Source organism: Oncorhynchus mykiss, chromosome 4 (genome assembly GCF_057628025.1).
Source record: "Oncorhynchus mykiss isolate SJ-2025 chromosome 4, ASM5762802v1, whole genome shotgun sequence".
Classification (NCBI taxonomy): domain Eukaryota; kingdom Metazoa; phylum Chordata; class Actinopteri; order Salmoniformes; family Salmonidae; genus Oncorhynchus; species Oncorhynchus mykiss.
Genome location: NC_143025.1, coordinates 24,075,261 through 24,096,188, shown reverse-complemented (window position 1 = coordinate 24,096,188; position 20,928 = coordinate 24,075,261). Strand labels below are relative to the sequence as shown.

At 41.5% G+C, this 20,928-nt stretch overlaps 2 protein-coding genes and 1 long non-coding RNA gene across 4 annotated transcripts in view; 2 read left to right on the top strand and 1 right to left on the bottom strand.

Moving 5' to 3' along the window:
• LOC110522763 (cytosolic carboxypeptidase 6) overlaps nt 1-20,928 on the top strand; it is a 472,883-nt gene that overhangs the window by 342,854 nt on the left and 109,101 nt on the right. The gene's annotated exons all lie outside the window — the stretch shown is intronic.
• Nucleotides 578-8,334, bottom strand: LOC149983953 (uncharacterized). The gene is made up of 3 exons (XR_016495171.1): nt 8,253-8,334; nt 6,283-6,352; nt 578-714 (listed from the first exon to the last, which is right to left on the bottom strand). It is a non-coding gene; the product is annotated as an uncharacterized LOC149983953 (long non-coding RNA).
• Nucleotides 7,043-19,873, top strand: bend5 (BEN domain containing 5). 2 transcript variants are annotated; one of them, XM_021599175.3, is made up of 6 exons: nt 7,043-7,346; nt 8,419-8,549; nt 9,099-9,507; nt 10,279-10,427; nt 12,885-13,098; nt 13,214-19,873. In XM_021599175.3, the coding sequence occupies exons 1-6, from the start codon at nt 7,166-7,168 to the stop codon at nt 13,408-13,410; spliced, it is 1,281 nt and encodes a 426-aa protein (XP_021454850.2). In that variant the 5' UTR covers nt 7,043-7,165; the 3' UTR covers nt 13,411-19,873. The 2 variants fall into 2 exon arrangements, with proteins under 2 accessions (XP_021454850.2, XP_021454849.2); XM_021599174.3 differs by having other exon boundaries at nt 9,099-9,567.

The following is a 20,928-nucleotide window of genomic DNA, read 5'->3' as shown; positions in this document are numbered from 1 at the left end:
AATGTGTCACTTGCTGCCTCCATTTGTGGCAGCTCCAGGGGCTGTGGGGATAACCATTAAGCCCTATTCCCTATGACCAAAGCCTCCCCAACAGCTATGTGTTTAGTAAGCTGACAGTTTGTGGATTTGGAAAAATAGAAATATGATAGATTAAAATACACCCGAATAAGTTACTTTTTATTAGATATTTGCTGTCCATTGTTTGTCATATTGACTTGTTTACCTCAGTGAAAATATTTGAAATATTCATGATACACCAGTCAAAAGTTTGGACACACCTACTCATTCAAGGGTTTTTCTTTATTTTTACTATTTTCTACATCATAGAATAATAGTGAAGACATCAAAACTAAGAAATAACACATATGAAATCATGTAGTAACCAAAAAAGTGTTAAACAAATCAAAACATATTTTAGATTTTAGATTCTTCAAAGTAGCCATCCTTTTCTTCATTGACAGATTTGCACACTCTTAGCATTGCCTCAATCAGCTTCATGAGGAATGCTTTTCCAACAGTCTTGAATGAGTTCCCACATATGCTGAACACTTGTTGGTTGCTTTTCCTTCACTCTGCGGTCCAACTCATCCCAAACCATCTCAATAGGCTTGAGGTCAGGTGATTGTGGAGGCCAGGTCATCTGATGCAGCACCGTCACTCTCCTTCTTGGTCAAATAGCCCTTACACAGCCTGGAGGTGTGTTGAGTCATTGTCCTGTTGAAAAACAAATGATAGTCCCACTAAGCGCAAACCAGATGGGATGGCGTAACGCTGCAGAATCTTGTAGTAGCCATGCTGATAAAGTGTGCCTTGAATTCTAAATACAGCACAGATAGTGTCACCAGCAAAGCACCCCCACACCATCACACCTCCTCCATGCTTCACGGTGGGAACCACACATGCAGAGATCATCCGTTCACCTACTCTGCATCTCACAAAGACACAGCGATTGGAACCAAAAATCTCAAATCTGGACTAATCAGATCAAAGGACAGATTTCCACCTGTCTAATATTCATTGCTCGTGTTTCTTGGTCCAAGCAAGTCTCTTCTTCTTATTGGTGTCCTTTAGTATTGTCACACCCTGACCATAGTTTGCTTTGTATGTTTCTATGTTTTGTTTGGTCAGGGTGTGATCTGAGTGGGCATTCTATGTTACATGTCTAGTTTGTCTATTTCTATGTTTGGCCTGATATGGTTCTCAATCAGAGGCAGGTGTTAGTCATTGTCTCTGATTGGGAACCATATTTAGGTAGCCTGTTTGGTGTCGGCTTTTGTGGGTGATTGTTCCTGTCTCTGTGTTTGCACCAGATAGGGCTGGTTTAGGTTTTCACGGTTCTTGTTTTGTTAGTCTGTTCATGTGTTGTCTTTATTAAAGAACCATGAATAGAAACCACGCTGTGTTTTGGTCTGCCTCTCATTCACCACAAGAAAACCCTTACAAGTATTGGTTTCTTTGTAGCAATTCGACCATGAAGGCCTGATTCACGCAGTCTCAATCTGAACAGTTGATGTTAAGATGTCTGTTACTTGAGCTCTGTGAAGCATTTATTTGGGCTGCATTCTGAGGTGCAGTTAACTCTGAACTTATCCTCTGCAACCTTCATGTCTTAAAGTAATGATGGACTGTTGTTTCTCTTTGCTTATTTGAGCTGTTCTTGCCATAATATGGACTTGTTTTTTTAATCAAATAGGTCTGTTTTCCAAACCTGCCTTGTCACAACACAACTGATTGGCTCAAATCCATTAAGAAGGAAATAAATTCCACAAATGAACTGTTAACAAGGCGCACCTGTCAATTGAAATGCATTACAGGTTATTACCTCATGAAGCTGGTTGAGAGAATGCCAAGATTGTGCAAAGCTGTCATCAAGGCAAAGGGTGGCTGCTTTGAAGTATCTCAACTATAAAATATATTTTGATTTGTTTAACACTTTTGGTTACTACATGATTCCATTGAATGAGTCGGTGTGTCCAAACGTTTGACTGGTACTGTATATACAAACAAATGTGGACACCCCTTCAAATTAGTGGATTGGGCCATTTCAGTCACACCCGTTGCTGACAGGTGTATAAAATCGAGCACACAGCCATGCATTCTCCATAGACAAACATTGGCAGTAGAACGGTCTTACTGAAGGGCTCACTGGCTTTAAAAATGCCACCGTCATAGGATGCCACCTTTCCAACAAGTCAGTTTGTCAAATTTTTTGCCCTGCTTGAGTTGCCCAGGTTCACTGTAAGTGCTGTTATTGTGTAGTGGAAACATCTAGGAGCAACATCGGCTCAGTCACGAAGTGGTAGGCCACATAAGCTCACAGAACAGGACTGTCGAGTGCTGAAGCACGGAGCACATAAAAATTGTCTGTCCTCACTACTGAGTTCCAAATTGCCTCTGGAAGCAATGTCAGCACAAGAACTGTTTTTTGGGAGTTTAATGAAATGGGTTAAGGGCTTAGTGAGCCCTTCAGTAAGACCATTCTACTGCCAATGTTTGTCTATGGAGAATGCGTTCTCATGGCTGAGCAACCGCACACAAGCCTAAGATCACCATGCGCAATGCTGGAGTGGTGTAAAGCTCACCGCCATTGGACTCTGGAGCAGTGGAAATACGTTCTCTGGAGTGATTAATCACCCTTCATCATCTGGCAGTCCAACAGACTCATTTATTTACATTTTTCCCATTTTTCTCCCCAATGAACTCGGGAGAGGCGAAGGTTGAGAGCCATGTGTCCTCCTAAACACAACCCTTCCTTGACACACTGCTCGCTTAACCCGGAAACCAACCGCACCAATGTGTCGGAGGAAACACTGTCCATCTGGCGACTGAAGTCAGCTTGCAGGCGCCCGGCCCACAACAAGGAGTAGCTAGAGTGCGATGGGACAAGGAAATCTCGGCCGGCCAAACTTTCTCCTAACCTAGACGACGCTGGGCCAATTGTGCGCCGCCTCATGGGTCTCCCGGTCACGGCCAGCTGTGACACAGCCTGAGATTGAACCCAGGTCTGTAGTGACGCCTTAAACACTGCGATGCAGTGCCTTAGACCGCTGCGCCACTCAGGAGGCCCCCCAGTAGACAAATCTGGGTTTGGCGGATGCCAGGAGAGCGCTACCTGCCCGAATGCATAGTGCCAACTGTAAAGTTTGTTGGAGGAGGAATATTGGTCTGGGGCTGTTTTTCATGGTTTGGACTAGGCCCCTTAGCTCCAATGAAAGGAAATCTTAACGCTACAGCATACAATGACATTCTAGACGATTCTGGCCTTCCAACTTGGGGCAACAGTTTGGGGAAGGTCTTTTCTTGTTTCAGCATGACAATGCCCCTGTACACAAAGTGAGGTCCATACAGAAATATTTTGTCGAGATCGGTGTGGAAGAACTTGACTGGCCTGTACAGAGCCCTGACCTAAACCCCATCGAATACCTTTACGATGAATTGGAACACCGACTGTGAGCCAAGCCTAATTGCCCAACATCAGTGCCCGACCTCACTAATGCTCTTGTGGCTGAATGAAGTCCTCTCAGTAATGTTCCAACATCTAGTGCAAAGTCTTCCCAGAAGATTCGGGGCTGTTATAGCAGCAAAGATGGGACCAACTCCATATTAATGCCCATGATTTTGGAATGAGATGTTCGACGAGCTGTTGTCCACATACTTTTGGTCATGTAGCGTATATGCAGCAAATGGCCAACGACTTTCAGCTAAATAACTGTAGTGTCAATTCTTTATATTCTTTCTGTCCATACTAATACAGCTTTGAGAATTCATATTACGAGAGTGCAGAATATAGCCCCATGACCCTCGCCAATCAATACAAAATTCCCTGGAGGAAGAGTGGCCCTAATGAGCTGAATTGACCGGCACTGAAATATGATCACTATTTCTGCAGCAGTCATTTGTTCTTTTAAGAAAATATAAATTTACTCTAGTGTATCAATGAGAATACTCTGCAGGATGGCGGGGGGAGCGATGATACCTCTTTAAATATTTAATGAAGGAGTTACACAATAAAGTTTGTTCGTGCTCTTGCTGTCAGTTTGGAAGTCTGACTACTTCATGGTCGCCTAGTTTTTAATGAAATGTTAATTAACAGGCAAAATAAAGGAACTCTACTAAGACACAACTCCACCCCAAAAATAAAAGCATTATTTTTATGTAAATAGTCCCTTGAAAAATAGACTCTCCCATGTTTTAAAAAGCCTGTCTTGGATTTACTACCATACCCTCATTTCCTGTGAGTGTTTCCCTTAAACACATGATCTTAAGGCATACTTCTAATAGTTGTCCAATTGATCCTGCTGTCCCTGCTGTACTCTCATATGCTTGGCCAAGGGCATAGCATTCTGCATGCCAACCTGCTGCCATCAGCCCCGGCTCGCCGTCAGACACACCTGTGCTTGCGTCTGTCCATCGCACAGATTGGCACAGGTTCTTTGTTTTGATTGGCTGTGCGCTTATGCTAATAATACCTAATGTCACAGCGTTTCCACCAAAATCCCACATCCACTTGAAAACCCCGTCCAACACACAGGCATGGAGGCACTAAAGACCTGCTGTGATCATAATGCGAAGCCCGTTTAAATTCCAGTCACAACGAGATGACGTCCGTCTCAGCAGTCTAATTCCATCATCAACATCATTACTGCTATTATCCCATGTCTATTTTTAATATGGGGTAATGTATCACCAATAAAGATAAATGAGGAAGGCAGCGAGGAGGTAATTGGCAGGACATGATGTCTGACTCTGCACTGACTAAAGTCTACAGTGCAAACTGCTCCCAAAGCTTCAGGAAAATGTATCCTTTATGTGGCCTAAGTGCTCTTTTAATAGCGTTTGTATTACCTTCTAACTGTTCTATAAATGTGTGTTTAACATGTTGCTTTTATGTATTTAAGGGTGGGGAAACTTCATAGTTGTAATGGTTTTAAGTATATCTATTCTCATTCCACAGTATATAGAATTAGTGTGCAGATCTGTTACGCTACATGCTGGGGTCAGGTTGCTTGAGGTAGGATAGGGGAAGTTCAGTCTTAAGCCTGAGACACTTCAAGACAACAGCTCCTGGAATTGAGCGGTATTATTGTGCCAGACATGGGCTTGAGGACCTAGCAATTAAACAGTAGATTAGATTAACAGTAATCCTTCATTGGAGATGAGAAACTGCTGAAATCTCTTGTCTACCAGTGAGACTCACTGGTCTTGTTTATTAAAGTGTTCTTTGTCTTACTATTTCAGAATTTCAGAGAATTGTTGTCTATTTTATTTTATTTATCCTGGTAAATTGACTGAGAACACATTCGAATTTACAGCAACAACCTGGGGAATAGTTACAGGGGAATGAATGAGCCAATTGGAAGCTGGGGGATCATTAAGTGGCCATGGTGGTATGAGGGCCAGATTGGGAATTTAGCCAGGACACCACCAGGGTTAACACCCCTACTCTTACGATAAGTGCCATGGGATCTTTAGTGACTACAGAGAGTCAGTACACCTGTTTAACGTCCCATCCAAAAGACAGCACCATACACAGGGAAATGTCCCCAATCACTGCCTTGGGGCATTATTTTTAGACCAGAGGAGAGAGTGCCTCCTACTGGCCCTCCAACACCACTTCCAGCAGCATCTGGTCTCCAATCCAGGGACCAACCCTGCTCAGTGTCAGTGGGATGCAGGGTGGTATGCTGCTGGCAGTGATTGACAAACTGATACACAACAAAGGTTCCTATGAATATTAGCATTGCAGTATATTGCACAACCCCAGAGATAAAAGCAGTTACCATATTGAAATAGGAGATCTAGTTCTATTACAATAATTGAAATAGCCATCCAGATACCTGTCCTCATTCTCCGTCTGAGAACATCTCCACTGGACCAGCATATCTCTCACAACCCTCAACAAGGGAAAACTCACACTAACATAACAGCAACCTATGCCTCAAGCCTTGATGTCTGATCTGAATAAAAAAAAATGCAATGAAATTACAGACGAGAACAGCATCCAAGTTCTGCATGAGTTACTTTTCGATTACGACTGGCGAAGCAGAAAAACATTGTTAGTGCCATTTATCGACTATGCTACTCTCTATTAAAATACAAGTGAAGAAATCCATCCCATTGTGTAACAACCGGACTATTTTACAATAGCAAACAGTTCCCTTTCTGTCAGATGGACTTTGTCATCTAGTGTAAAAAAAAGGGAAAGATTAAAAGGTACACCAGGCAACACATTGACTGAGACACACTTGTACGCCCACAAACAAATGGAATCAGTGATCAGACCAGATAATCATCTCTGTGGCCTTCTTCTCTTCTCTTGGTTTCATTCCAGGGGTTGAGGACTCAATGGAACCTACAGAGGCAGAATGAAAGTAATAGGTGAATTTATTGATTACGATCATTATGTTTTTTTGCTCTTCTAGCTGAAAGTATCTGGAAAGAAACAGCAGGACAAAAAGCTGAAATCTTGTAGTCAGCTCACCGGGGACTATGTTTCTTGAATATCCTCAGTAGTTGAGGAAGTTGACTTTAACTGTATTTCAAACCATAATTTATGTTTGTACAAATACCAAAATAAAGATTCCTTTAGAATAAACTTCTGTAATGAGTGATGTATAAATGTGTGCTTTATCGCAGACAGTCACAATCACCAACAAGGTGCTATCCTTCATCTCCTTTTGAGTTACAGTTGAAGGTTTAAATCAATCACATTTTCTGTGCCACAAAAATGTACTTCCAATGCATAAAAAACGTTCTGGTGCAAAAACTTTAAAAAAAAAAAAGAAAACAAGAGGTTCTAAAATGAAGGTTTGATTGAATTCCTGCCATTGTCTTTACTTTAGGATATTATGTAGGGTAGATGCGTAGGTAGTGTGGCCTGTTACCTGTCAGTCAGTATATACACTTTATTTCATTATTTCAATAATTTAATTAATTAATTTTCAATTTAAGAAAAATATAAGAAGCTCATTCTTGTTTCTATTAGCAAGGTCTTATGATGGAGCGCGCGGCTAATATCCTGAAATGATGTAGACCAGGCCAGAGTAGCAGAGTGCAGAATAGAAGCCCTTCCCAATTCCCCTTTGTGGTTTATATATATATATTTTTTATACTTATAGAGGGAAAACTGTCAACCATATCCAAAGTGCAAGACCAAAGAGAAATAATGTATGCTTTTGTGAGGTTCTTGGAAGACGATATGTGTTACGCTTTACCCGCTTCAAATGTGAAAGATTTTAGACCTCTGCACAAAACAGATTTTGATAATCAGAAGGTGTATCTGGTTCTCAGAACAGAAGATAATGGTACAGGCCAGTCGTGCAAAGCACAGATTCTTGCCCTTGCAGGTACGTTATCTTCGTGCTCTCTTTGTTTGACTGTTTATGAATTGAAATAGTTCAATCGTTTGAAAAAGTGAGACTAGACAGCTCCTAGAGAATAAGAAAACATGCCTTTTCGGTCTGCTGTCAAACACAAAGTTCGCTAGCTAACGTTAGTTATCAAGCTGACAACAATGTTCTCGCTACGATGCTATTGCTAACGTTACCTAGTTTACATACGGTTATTTTTCAGGGCGGCATTTGTTGTCGTATCACATTTTTGCATAGTACAGCTAGTTAACGTTGGTTTTCTTGATGACATTGTTTTTAGTTGGCTAATATATCTAACGTTCGCTAACTAACTATGACATTAACGTTAGCTTGCTAGCCAGTCAGCTAGCTAGCTAACGCGTTAGCTTAGCCAGCCACATACTCATCCAGATTGTTTACTAACATTGGATAAGTTATTTTAGCTAGCAATACACACCAACACCTCTACACGGTTGTTGATATGATAGCTAGCTAGCTTCATGATGTGATGGCAACCACTATCAATCGACCTTTGCTAGCTAGGTCGGACAACGTCAAGCCAGCTGCATACAAGTTAGCTAGCAATATGTATACATCACAACGGTTATTATAGCTTTCAATAACGTGTCCTCGACACATATGAGTGTAACGTTGTGTGCATGCATTCACACATGCATCGTGTAACAGAGCAGCCACATATACATTTTCAACATCTACAGTAGCTAGGGTATTTAGCTAGATTACTAATCCTCGTGTTCGAACAGTCCCTGGCTAATGTCAGTTGAGTGCATTAACTAGGTTTGTTGTTGTTTCTCGTGCTGTAGCTAGCTAACCATTCTCGGTCCACACTGGATAGCTAACTAACTATATTAGCTAGTTGGATAGAAAACAAAAACTACATACAGCTTGTTTACTAGGGATGGGTGAAACAATATTGAGATGAGCTGCATGGATCAACGGTCTTTAGCTGGCTCGTATTTGCCATAACGTCCTGGAAAATTCCCTTCGATTTTTTTCTGTCTCGACTTTATATATCAAATGCTTGCTGACACTTAGATCTATTTTGCAGATAACGTTGATGAGTTTGAACATAGTATAATGCAAAAAAAGATGAAAATTCCGAAGATGTCAACAAGGAATATGGGAAATTCAGTTGAGAACCACTTTGGGGAGGAACGACTGCCACTGAGACATAAAAAGGTAGGTGCAACTAAAGCTAGTCAACTAGTATTCATAGTTTTCAAACTGTTAGAGCATTTCTGTGATTTGGGGCTCTGTGAAATTGTTGGTGTGTGATTCAACCTCTTCACCAATATAATGCGGTTCATGAGGAATATGAAGAATACTGATGGTAATTTGTCTTTTGATAATTTAACTAACTGAGTTTTGGATGTTTCCTGCTGTTTTATTTATTTTTTATTTTTTACAATATGCTGGATTAACACATGTAGCACTCTGGACAGCTGCAAATCCTCTGAGCTGCTCATCCAAGACCTCCATGACACCACTCTTCCCAGTGATTTTAGCCCATCTGTATAATTTTGTCAAGCAAAGCCCCCCACAGCCATGGATACATAGTCAAACATTTGTAACATAAGTGTTCTATTAGACTGAAATGATGACAGTTATGACACACCAGATCACTCTTATCACATGAAATGATGATGCAGTCTCCACATCATTATCACATTCATATCCCTTGTGTTTTAAACAATGATTAACTGCATAAAGTCCCTTTTGATTCCACAGGCTCAGACACCGGACCATGGGCGTCCCACTGCCAACTCCTCCAAGAGCCTGGCAGCGGTGGTGGCCCGCCTGGAGAGGAATGCTGTGAGTTCCTGCATGGAGGGAGAGGAGGACCTGGAGGAGGACAGGATGGAGGAGGAGGAGGAGGAAGAAGAGGAAGAAGAGGAGGGGGACTCTGGGCCTGAGGATGCGGTGGTACCGCGGGTTCTGTATGAGGAGCTGGTCCACAGCTACAGGCAGCAGGAGGAGGAGGTTAGGAGGCTACAGCAGGAGCTGGAGAGAACCCGCAGGCAGCTGGTCCAGCAGGCCAAGAAGCTGAAGGAGTATGGCAGCCTGCTGACAGAAGTGAAGGAGTTACGTGACTTCAACAGGAGGCTGCAGGATGTGCTCCTCATGAGGCTGGGCAGCGGTGAGAGACACACACTCACCAGTCACCTCTCACTGCAGCCTCCCATGCACATCTGTTCAGGTTAAGAAAAAACTGTTTTACTAGACTAGTGTCAGCCACATTTAGAGTTGTCTGGATTTTGAATTTGTAGGTTTGGGTACCTTCTTATATTGCTTTTAGTGATCAGATGCACAGTTGATACCAGAAGTTATGAAAGAATTGGTTGTTATCATTTGTTTTTGAGAGGGGGAGGGGGGGAATCAGTATCAGTGACTTTGGTTTTGCAAAAAATGTAAATAAATATTGAGTGTCAAGTGCTTGTTCACTCAATGCTTCTTCCACAAAAATGAATACTACAATTTTGAGTGGATTTTCCCTTTAAGCCAGTCCCATGGCCAGCTGCACATGTTTTGCATTGGGGCCCCTGGGGTGTGATATGGGGGCCAGGCGGTCTAATGGACAGGCTAAAGATTAGACTGGCCAGGGTGCTTTGGGATCAGGAATGTAGTGCGCTGACCGATATTAAAACTCATCAGCTACATTAGAGCTTAGTGTGGCCAGCCACCAAGCCAGCTTACTGGGCTAAAATAGTCCCGCTGTCTCGGTGCACAGGGAAGCCTTGCTGCATGTACTGGTCCAAAGCTAAGACTAGAACTCCCTGACCACATGCTGTTGTGGATGAGTCAAAGACTCAGTTAGTGCTCTAGGCTTGTTGTTCCTGAGAGACTACACTACACAGTATGCCTAGAGATATGCATCTCAACTTTACTTTTGATTTTGCACCTCATACAGAGCCTATGCATGACAATGGCACTCAGACAATCAAAGCAGAGGTGGTGGAGCCCATCATTGAGCCACAGGAAGTGTGCAGAGAAGAGGCCAATACCAGCTCCAGCCACTCCCCCTCCCCAAGAACAGTCTACACTTTTAATGATGGCAAGGTGAGTCTAACCACCTCCAGCCCCCCCCCCATCTTCCTCGCTGTGGTCGCTTTGATGGGGAGGAAGCATTACATTTTCCCTTACACATAAACTTGCATTAAATTAGCCTTCTCCTCTCCTTGAGGGTAAACAAGGCTGAGATGATTGTCCTTATTATAGCTTCAGCATCAGCACTGTTTATTGCCCTGTTAGTGGTTGCAGGGCTACACACGTAATTCTGCCTGCTTCACATGACGGGGGAATTTGTGTTCCAAGCAGAGAGCCTCTCAGTTCAAGCGTGAAGAACAAAAGCAAATTAGAACTCTCACACATTGCCTGCTATTAATTATTTCTACCGGAGGAATCTAAGTGACTGACGGGTAGCCCTAGAAAGAAAATAGAGAAAGGGTTCCTCTAAGTTAAGAGCAGTGAAAAGCTTGTCTGCTGGCCATGGGCCTAAGGCACATTAGCTGCAAAGAGAAAAGCCTTTGGATGCCAGCCTGAAGACTTCTCAGTGATAAAGGCAGGGTGGCACACATGGCGCTCTCAGCATTAGCTCACCTATAACTCAGGGCAGGTCTGTCATTCCGCTTGTAGCGTTGTTTGGTGCAGACTTACACAATGTGTCATTCTGGGGTTCTATGCCATTATAAATACTCAGTGCAATTCATCCAGGCTGGAACCCATTGCCCCTTACTTATTTACAGTGCCTTGCGAAAGTATTCGGCCCCGTTGAACTTTGCGACCTTTTGCCACATTTCAGGCTTCAAACATAAAGATATAAAACTGTATTTTTTTGTGCAGAATCAACAACAAGTGGGACACAATCATGAAGTGGAATGACATTTATTGGATATTTCAAACTTTTTTAACAAATCAAAAACTGAAAAATTGGGCATGCAAAATTATTCAGCCCCTTTACTTTCAGTGCAGCAAACTCTCTCCAGAAGTTCAGTGAGGATCTCTGAATGATCCAATGTTGACCTAAATGACTAATGATGATAAATACAATCCACCTGTGTGTAATCAAGTCTCCGTATAAATGCACCTGCACTGTGATAGTCTCAGAGGTCCATTAAAAGCACAGAGAGCATCATGAAGAACAAGGAACACGCCAGGCAGGTCCGAGATACTGTTGTGAAGAAGTTTAAAGCCGGATTTGGATACAAAAAGATTTCCCAAGCTTTAAACATCCCAAGGAGCACTGTGCAAGCGATAATATTGAAATGGAAGGAGTATCAGACCACTGCAAATCTACCAAGACCTGGCCGTCCCTCTAAACTTTCAACTCATACAAGGAGAAGACTGATCAGAGATGCAGCCAAGAGGCCCATGATCACTCTGGATGAACTGCAGAGATCTACAGCTGAGGTGGGAGACTCTGTCCATAGGACAACAATCAGTCGTATATTGCACAAATCTGGCCTTTATGGAAGAGTGGCAAGAAGAAAGCAATTTCTTAAAGATATCCATAAAAAGTGTTGTTTAAAGTTTGCCACAAGCCACCTGGGAGACACACCAAACATGTGGAAGAAGGTGTTCTGGTCAGATGAAACCAAAATTGAACTTTTTGGCAACACTGCAAAACGTTATGTTTGGCGTAAAAGCAACACAGCTCATCACCCTGAACACACCATCCCCACTGTCAAACATGGTGGTGGCAGCATCATGGTTTGGGCCTGCTTTTCTTCAGCAGGGACAGGGAAGATGGTTAAAATTGATGGGAAGATGGATGGAGCCAAATACAGGACCATTCTGGAAGAAAACCTGATGGAGTCTGCAAAAGACCTGAGACTGGGACGGAGATTTGTCTTCCAACAAGACAATGATCCAAAACATAAAGCAAAATCTACAATGGAATGGTTCAAAAATAAACATATCCAGGTGTTAGAATGGCCAAGTCAAAGTCCAGACCTGAATCCAATCGAGAATCTGTGGAAAGAACTGAAAACTGCTGTTCACAAATGCTCTCCATCCAACCTCACTGAGCTCGAGCTGTTTTGCAAGGAGGAATGGGAAAAAAATGTCAGTCTCTCGATGTGCAAAACTGATAGAGACATACCCCAAGCGACTTACAGCTGTAATCGCAGCAAAAGGTGGCGCTACAAAGTATTAACTTAAGGGGGCTGAATAATTTTGCACGCCCAATTTTTCAGTTTTTGATTTGTTAAAAAAGTTTGAAATATCCAATAAATGTCGTTCCACTTCATGATTGTGTCCCACTTGTTGTTGATTCTTCACCAAAAAATACAGTTTTATATCTTTATGTTTGAAGCCTGAAATGTGGCAAAAGGTCGCAAAGTTCAAGGGGCCGAATACTTTCGCAAGGCACTGTATGTAGCTGCTGAAACATGGCCCTTTGATATCTTATTTGGGCTGAATGGTTGTGGGATGGGCGTTTGCTGCTGTTGGTTATAGTGTAGCCTCAGATCTGAGTGTAGGTGACCCTCACTACATATCTGTGCTGCGTTACTGCAGGTGCACCTGGGCGGGGGCATCTGGGTTCAGGAAGAGAAGTGGCACCAGCTCCAGCGGACACAGGGAGACTCCAAGTTCACCAAGAACCTGGCCGTCATGATCTGGGGCACTGAGACCCTCAAGAACAGGAGTGTCACTGGTGTGGCCACCAAAAAGAAGAAAGATGCCCTTCCCAAGCCCCCCCTCTCCCCAAGCAAGCTCAAAATAGTTAGAGGTAAAACTGTATAGGCCTGTTGTCAGATGTTTTGGGCACCTTTTGCAACTCAACGTTTGGAATATCTCTGTGATTTGTTGAACAATACACACTTATTTTTTTCCCTTTTTTGCAGAGTGTCTGTATGACCGAGTGTCTCAAGAAACGGCGGACGGCGCAGAGATCACACAAAGATTGTCCAAAGTGAACAAATACATCTGTGAAAAAATTATGGATATCAACAAATCCATCAAGAACGAGGAGAGGCGGGAATCGAAGCTGCTCATTAGACAAACCGTCAAGATGGAGAATTTCACCTACGATGGCATGTAGTGATGAAAAGTTGTCACCATACTAGAGCTCATTCTCTTTTCTTGGACTGCCGAAACAGAAGAGGGTGGGTAGGTTCATGTGTGCCAGGCCAGCACTAGAGATCCTCAGTAGGTGCCCAAGGCCCTAATCCATTAGCTGCAAGACAGCTTTACCTGCAAGACAGCTTTACCTGTCAATCAATGCAGTGAGTGGTTAAGTGTTTTGGTGTGTCGTATGAACTGGTGTGAGAGATTCTTAAATCAATCATCTGGTTGTGAGAGAATGCAGTGGCGCTCCAACCAAATATTCTGTGTCAGAACATGACGTTGTGTCCTAATATTCTTAGTGATTTCCCTTGACAAATAACTTCTGATTTGTAAGAAGATATTCTGGACATGCTAGTTTGTCGCGATTCAGAGGTTAGCCACACTGAAGGCCTTAGTGTTGAGTCTCTGTGTGTGCTATTGGTACTTAAAGTGACGTGGGGAGGTTGTTAATACGCACTTTTTCAACAGGGTCTCTCTGATATACATGTCTTAATTGATACATGCCACATTGCGCAGATATTCCGTTGCCCGAGAGATTATTGCTGTGTGGTCATCTAGATGGGATGCAAGGTTTGAGGTCTCGTTACCATGGGAATATGCCATTTGGATTTCCATAGTACAGAGCACCAATAAACATGAAGAGTTTGGTAGAGAGAGGTTTATCATTATTTGTCTGTGGTGCTTGTCCACATCAGACGTGTAACGGTCTTGAGAATATATGTTTTCTGGATAATGATTAACAGTGTATATACCCTACTTGAGAGATCCAACTTGAGTTTACATAAATGTGATTGTTGTAGTAGTGTCTTTATTCAAGCTGTCCTGCAGATCGTTCAACTGTTTTGGAGTTGTGGTACAAGATTTTAAGCCCAGAAAGGCTTTATGTTTATGGGAATCATTGGGGACTGTGTCCTCCAGTTATTTAGTAAGATGTGATTTTAATCTAAAGTAAAGCTGATATCTTTAAACTGCACTTTGGTGTCTGAATGTGAAAGTTTGTCAGGTACTGTGTTTGTTTGGCTGTGGGTAAAGCTGTCTGCAGTGGTCAGTGTCCTGGCTAGATCCCTGGATAAAGCAGGATTCCTGCTCTCTCACAGCCCTCTTCTTTGAGGCACACCACTGGGAATGAATTGCTATATAGTGACAACTTCCAATGACATGCCATCAGAACTTTTCAAATGTTTTTTCCCCAAACGGTTTGTCTGGCTGTCTGCAACCTGGAACTAAATGCTGCGGATTGAATTCTCAACTGTGACCATGTGGCTAACTGTGAATCACCTGCAGGTCTGCCTGTCAAGCCTTTTTGCCTCTTCACTTTCTATGTATTTTTGTTTGTGTCTATGGTTTTTCTTTTGTATTTCTTACAGTTCGATCAATGTTTTGTTAAGCTGTGGGGATATTTTAGTGTATATAACTAGTCTCTTTTCACAAGTCATGTACTTTTCAGTTTTTAGTCCGACTTACACATTAACATGGTAAACTCCTGTATTTTTTTTTATTGACATTGTAATTCCTTTGTTACCTGGCGGTCATTTTTATGTTTGTTAATTTTTTGGGGCTTTAAGCTTGATATTGTATCCAAATGTAGATTAGAAGCATCTAAACTCAAAGAAAAGAAGTGTCTCTCACGTCGGTAATCTCTATGAAAAATAAACTAGGCAAACCACAATTTAAAGTAATGTCTTTAGGAGTCAATATAACCCTTCCCTTATGTTCGATTCGGCCTACAACTCAATTTGACCTCAATTTGAAGTACATCACAAATTACTTTAACCTCCCAAAATGTCTTTATGTTCCAGTAGCTGAGAATGTCCTCTTTCATATGCTTTTATCCCTAAGTTGATAGACCCAACTGTTTAACATTTAGCCAAATGTTTGGTACAGTAAATCAAAGTCGTAAATCTAAATTAGATTTAATAACATTTATGACATCAGATCCCTGTCCCTCGGCCTCTGAACATCACAGGGAGAACATACTAATGTCCTTGTGATCCCCAAGGATATATCTTTACTGCACAGAGAACCATTTTTCTCTAGCGCAAAGGTCAAAGTCATGGTCAAATTGACTTCAGATAAATCGACTGAAGGGAAGGGTTAAATTTCCCCTATTTTAAGGACGGGCTGTATTTTCAAATCAATCAATGAACGCACTTTAAATCTCTTGTGACAGATTCTCCATTTGTAAAGAAATGGATTTGTTTGCAAAACCGATTTGGTCTCAACTTATTTTGGCTATTTAGAAGAAGGAAAAAAGACTAATAATAATAATCGATGCACCTTTTAAATGGTCCTGATAGGTCTGAGTTCTGGTTTATTTGTATGAACTGAATACGTGTGAAGAGTGGTCCTCAGTAAGCTATGCCTCTGGCACACAGTGCTTTATATTCCCCAGGGTTTGCCTATTCTCACCAACATGCCACTCCCCAGGCATTGGAATGGGCTTTAGGCATGAAACTAATATGTAAAGGATGTTTTTGTCCTTCCTGTATGAACCAGACGGTAGAGCTATACAGAGAGGAACTGTATGTTAGCTAGTTCTTTAAAATGTTGCGCTAATTTTCTGTCTGCTGTTCTCTTGTCCCATTGTTTATATTTTCCATGTTTTGACTGTTATTTTTATGTGCTTTGAATTGGCCCCACTATTTCAATGATGTGTTTTTTTTAAAGATGTAGATTAGGGTTCAGTGGGAACACTGGAAGTTCAGCTGGAATTATATCCTGGTTGAATGATCGGCGACAACAAAAAACATAGTCCTTTTTGGACACGGATGGATCTCAGTCTGCTGTTTGTTCTTTTTACAGACAACTTTTAAAATGTGAGAAATTGCACCTTCCCTGTATTTTGTAGTGCTGATGAGTAGCTAGTTGTTAGGAAAGCCAAGATTTATAACTGGCCCCTCCCTCCAGCTCTTTAGACAGCTAATGGTTAAAAGTGGGCATGGCCATTAGGTATACAGTACATGGCCTGGCCTCACTCAGCCCTCACAGCCAGTGATCCCTATGGCCACCCAGATGATGCTTAAGAAAACATAGGCAAAGTGTCTTGTTGCATTGCTATAGCTTTGCTCTTATTGACAGTAGAAGCATGCTAAACCCCAGACTGCACTAGGTGCCATTCTCTCTCTGGTTAAATGTTGGATCCATCTGTGTTACCAGACAGGTCATGTATTGGAATGGCTATACAGCAGGGGAGGGCAGCTCTTATCCACAGGGCTGGCAGGATCCCTGAGCTTAGTACAAACAGACAGCATGGGGACTGGCTGGGGGGATCCGGGCAAGTTGACATATGAAACAAGCAGGGACTGTACTGTGCTTTTTCATCATCTAAAGTGATTCACAAATTCAAGGACCTTGAAAATGTGCATCACTACTGGATTGTGTGCTCTTAACTGAATGTGTAAAGATGCTGGGTATCTTGAGTGTTGTTGTGGGTGAGTGGTTATATTAAGCCAAAATGTTGAATGCTGATAATGGAGAGGGGGGTTGAACTTGCACAAAAATGTCCCTTGCCAAGGTTTTAGTCCAGAGTTATCTAAGCTACCACAGAGACTAAATATATTTTTGTTTTTAAATATTCTCCCTAATGTAGATGTCCTGCTATCATTTCTGTAGAGATCAACATGGTCCTGTTGGGTCCTTGCGCACAGTATGTATTACATTACATGCATTTAGCTTTTAGTTTGTGTGAAAACTGTTCTGCTGTGTGGCCCGCTATGAATTCCTGTGACACATGTTGTTAATGTTGTTTACTCGTTTGTTTTCTGATGCCAAAAAAGGGGGTATGGTTAAGTAGCAATGAAGATATAATATTAGACGTGTCAACTGAAAGGCTGACCCGTTCATGAAAACATGCTGAGGACCAGTCCAGGTTTAACCCACCAAACTGCCCAGTGTTCCTCCTCCTATCACAGCCACTAGGCGTACTGACAGCACTTCCTTAGGTATGCAGTGGATATGAGGTTGTTCATAAGGAAGATTTGTCATAACGTCATTATGGCAGTGAGTCCCACTGCTCTCTCTTCCTCGCTGTGCTGTGTGATTCATGAAGCCCAATATCACCACCTCGGATACAATGTTTTTTTCTAATTTGGGCAAAAGTCCGTCCTTCACTCTCTCTCCATGACACTGAAACCGATAAGTGTTGAGGAGATGTAAATTTGTTAGTAGGTGAACGGAAGAGTGGCCTCCGTTCCTCGATAACCACCTTTCATCAAGGATGGGGCGACAGGTACAGTAGCCTAGGGGTTAGAGAGTTGGGCCAGAAACCGAAAGGTTGCTGGATCAAATCCCCGAGCTGACAAAGTAAAAATGTTGTTCTGCCCCTGAACAAGGCAGTTAACCCACTGTTCCCCGGTAGGCCGTCATGTAAATAATAATTTGTTCTTAACTGACTTGCCTAGTTAAAGGTTTGAAAAAGTGTTGTGTATCAAACCGGAGTCCTTCGCGGAAGATTTTTAAAGTCTGCCACACTTCCTTTTGTTTTGTCGTTGGAGAAAAACATGCACATGTTTTAAAACTATACTAGTTACAGTTTTCATCTATAAAATATCTTGCACAACTAACTAAATGTTTTTTGTGTTTTACAAGTATTATTATGTAAATGTCACTGCCTGATGACACGCGAGTGGAGAAGGAGTCATTTCATACAGATGTATTTTCATCCATGTTCTCTCTCCTCGATTACCTTTTGACGTTTTTCAAAAGGAGGTGAGAGAGGACAGAGGAGAGGACGCAGGAGTTGGGCAAATCCAATTGAGAAAAGGCCAATGTTAAGCTTACTCTAAATGAGAAAGGGGCTTGGGGAACTAAGTGTAGTTCCACAATTCATTGGCAAGTATACTTCATCTAGCTTCACTGTCCTACCTCATTGCTTCTCTTGTGTTCGTGTATGATGTATATTTTTTTTAAACTATAGGAAAATACCTTATTGATAACTCATTTCCAGATGTACAGTATATGTAAACTCGTAACACCTCAGTACTACACAGGTGATATCATTATGAGGAAATCAGTTTTGTAAAAATGCTTACTAAAGAGCCTGCTGTCAATGGATGCCCAGTTGTCTCCAAAAATGTATTTCAACTGATTGCTCCTTTTCACTGGTTGATGGTGCTACCAGCAAACGGGTTAACTGATCTCTCTTACCTCAAATGGTGCTAATTTTTTCTATGTTTTTATTCTCATTAAGTTGTATGTTATTCAAGTTGGTCATCCTAAAATAAATGACAAATCACATTTCTAAAATGTTAAACTACACTTTGCAAATACTATCGGATACATTCTGGTTTGAGCTAAATCAACTCTTCTGTTTTAAGTGAAGTAAATCATAGTTCCTTGCTTATTTTAAAATATACTTTAAGCAGTTATCTAGGAATTGTACATTTTGGCATGCTTCAGATTTGAGAAGGTGGTAACTTTTCATAAGCACATCTCAGATCACCATTTATCCAAATACTGCTATTATTTTGCTGCATGTTGGCTATATGGGCAGTTGTGCTAAAACCAATTTCAAACTGGACTGGGCAGTTCTGTTAAAGATAGATTTGGTCCTCAGCAAATGTTTGGTTATCCACAGGTCAATGCTGTGACCACTTCTACAGACAGATTGCAGATGACATTATTAGGGTATTTCTTGGCAGTGTCTCTAATATTTAGCTGGAAATTAGATATTGGGTTGGATAGGGTTGTGAACTTACCTCTCTAGGAGAATATGACATTTACCATTCATTGTATCTTATAAAAATGTTTAATAGATGGTTGTGAAATGTCCTGACATCTTCATGTTGATATGTGACAATTTGAAGAATGTCAAAAAATTGTCAATTTGACCTCTGAAAAAATAGTTTTGTTTCACTCCTTGTTAATCTCCTTCATTCTTGCTGCTGAATATACATTTATAAAAATTATATCAATATATACGTATCAATATTTTTTCAAAATATGTTAATTGAGAGCGTGTTCAATAAGTACTGTGAACCAGAGCCATAGATATATGATGTTTATATGTATTCCATATCTGTGGCTCTGCTGTAATGATGTTGTCTTTTTAAATCCCTAGTTTCTTGGAGCCAGAGATACATGCACAGAGGGTTTTAAGAACAGTCTATTTTCTGAGATCCCACATGTTCCTGTGTTAGTTGAGGTGGGGGGAGTAGAGGGAGCCTACGTCTGTGAATGTGTCCGTGGGCACCAGAGTTTGAAAAGGGGGGAGGGGGGTGGCTCATCAGTGTGTCCTGGGGGGGGGACCCTCACACAGTCACCATACCCCAGAGCTGGCCTATACAGAAAGGAAATGTTATAAAAATAAATGTCCTTGCAAACCGGTCACACCTCCGCTATACAACCGACTTTGACTCTTAGCATCATTATTCTGTGTTTGCTGCACCTGTTCAATGTTCAGATCAACAAAATAAATCCAGATGTTTATTCTACCAGAACATTTGACTCATATGGCTCTTTTTTTCAAAGAGTTCCTTTCATTTTGCATCTTCTCTTTTTTAACTTTTTTAACTTGCTTATCGCTCAAATAACACCTACCCTCACTGCCCTATCCCATGTGGACAAGAGGAATACCTATGTAAGAATGCTGTTCATTGACTATAGCTCAGCAGTCAACACCATAGTACCCTCCAAGCTCATCATTAAGCTTGGGGCCCTGGGTCTGAACCCCGCCCTGTTCAACTGGGTCTTGGACTTCCTGACGGGTCGCCCCCAGGTGGTGAAGGTAGGAGACAACACCTCCACTTCGCTGATCCTCAAAGCAAGGGCCCCACTAACTAATTTTGATTCAGACATTTGGAACTACACTAATAATTAATTGGATAATAATTGGATTCTCTTATTTGTATTTATTTACCTCAAGTGGTTTCTATTTGTCTTTCTTACCTTTTTTTATATTTATGAGTCTTTTTGTATGTATTTATGTATATAGTTTTATATTTATATTGTTTTAAATGTTATTACCCTATTGCTAACAAAAAACACAGCTGCAACTAAATTGCACAAATCCTATATCACACAAATACACAAATAGAATAACACACTTATAAAGAAGAGAACCTGATTACTACACTATTGCACTTCAAACAGGAAACACACAAACTAAATTGCACAACTGCCATCTAAAGCTGGACCTTTCTTGCCTTTCTTGATGCAAAGTCATCAATTATATCATCATAAGAAATCTGCCCAGCAATTGCATGGTTAATACTGATGACAGCAAGGCCACTAAGGTGTTCCTGTGACATGGTGGACCTCAGGTAGGATTTGATGAGTTTCAGCTTTGAAAAGCTCCTCTCTGCTTCAGCTACGGTCACTGGAAGTGTAAGACAAATTCTGAGAGCAGTCCACAAATTTGGATACATTTCTGAGATCTCCCTTTCATGTATAAATATAATCAGCTCAAGCAGGGTCATGGTCTTCAATGGCAAGTCAGGCAAGTTCTATAGTTCCTGTGCAAGCTCTCTGCCATCCAAGTCTGAGTGTTCTTTAT

Bases quoted from the DNA above. Each gene is read 5' to 3' on its own strand.
- bend5 (XM_021599174.3), top strand. From the start codon at position 7,166: ATGTATGCTTTTGTGAGGTTCTTGGAAGACGATATGTGTTACGCTTTA. The intron at 8,550-9,098 runs GTAGGTGCAACT...TTGATTCCACAG, and splicing joins TGCCACTGAGACATAAAAAG to GCTCAGACACCGGACCATGG. The intron at 13,099-13,213 runs GTAAAACTGTAT...CCTTTTTTGCAG, and splicing joins CAAGCTCAAAATAGTTAGAG to AGTGTCTGTATGACCGAGTG.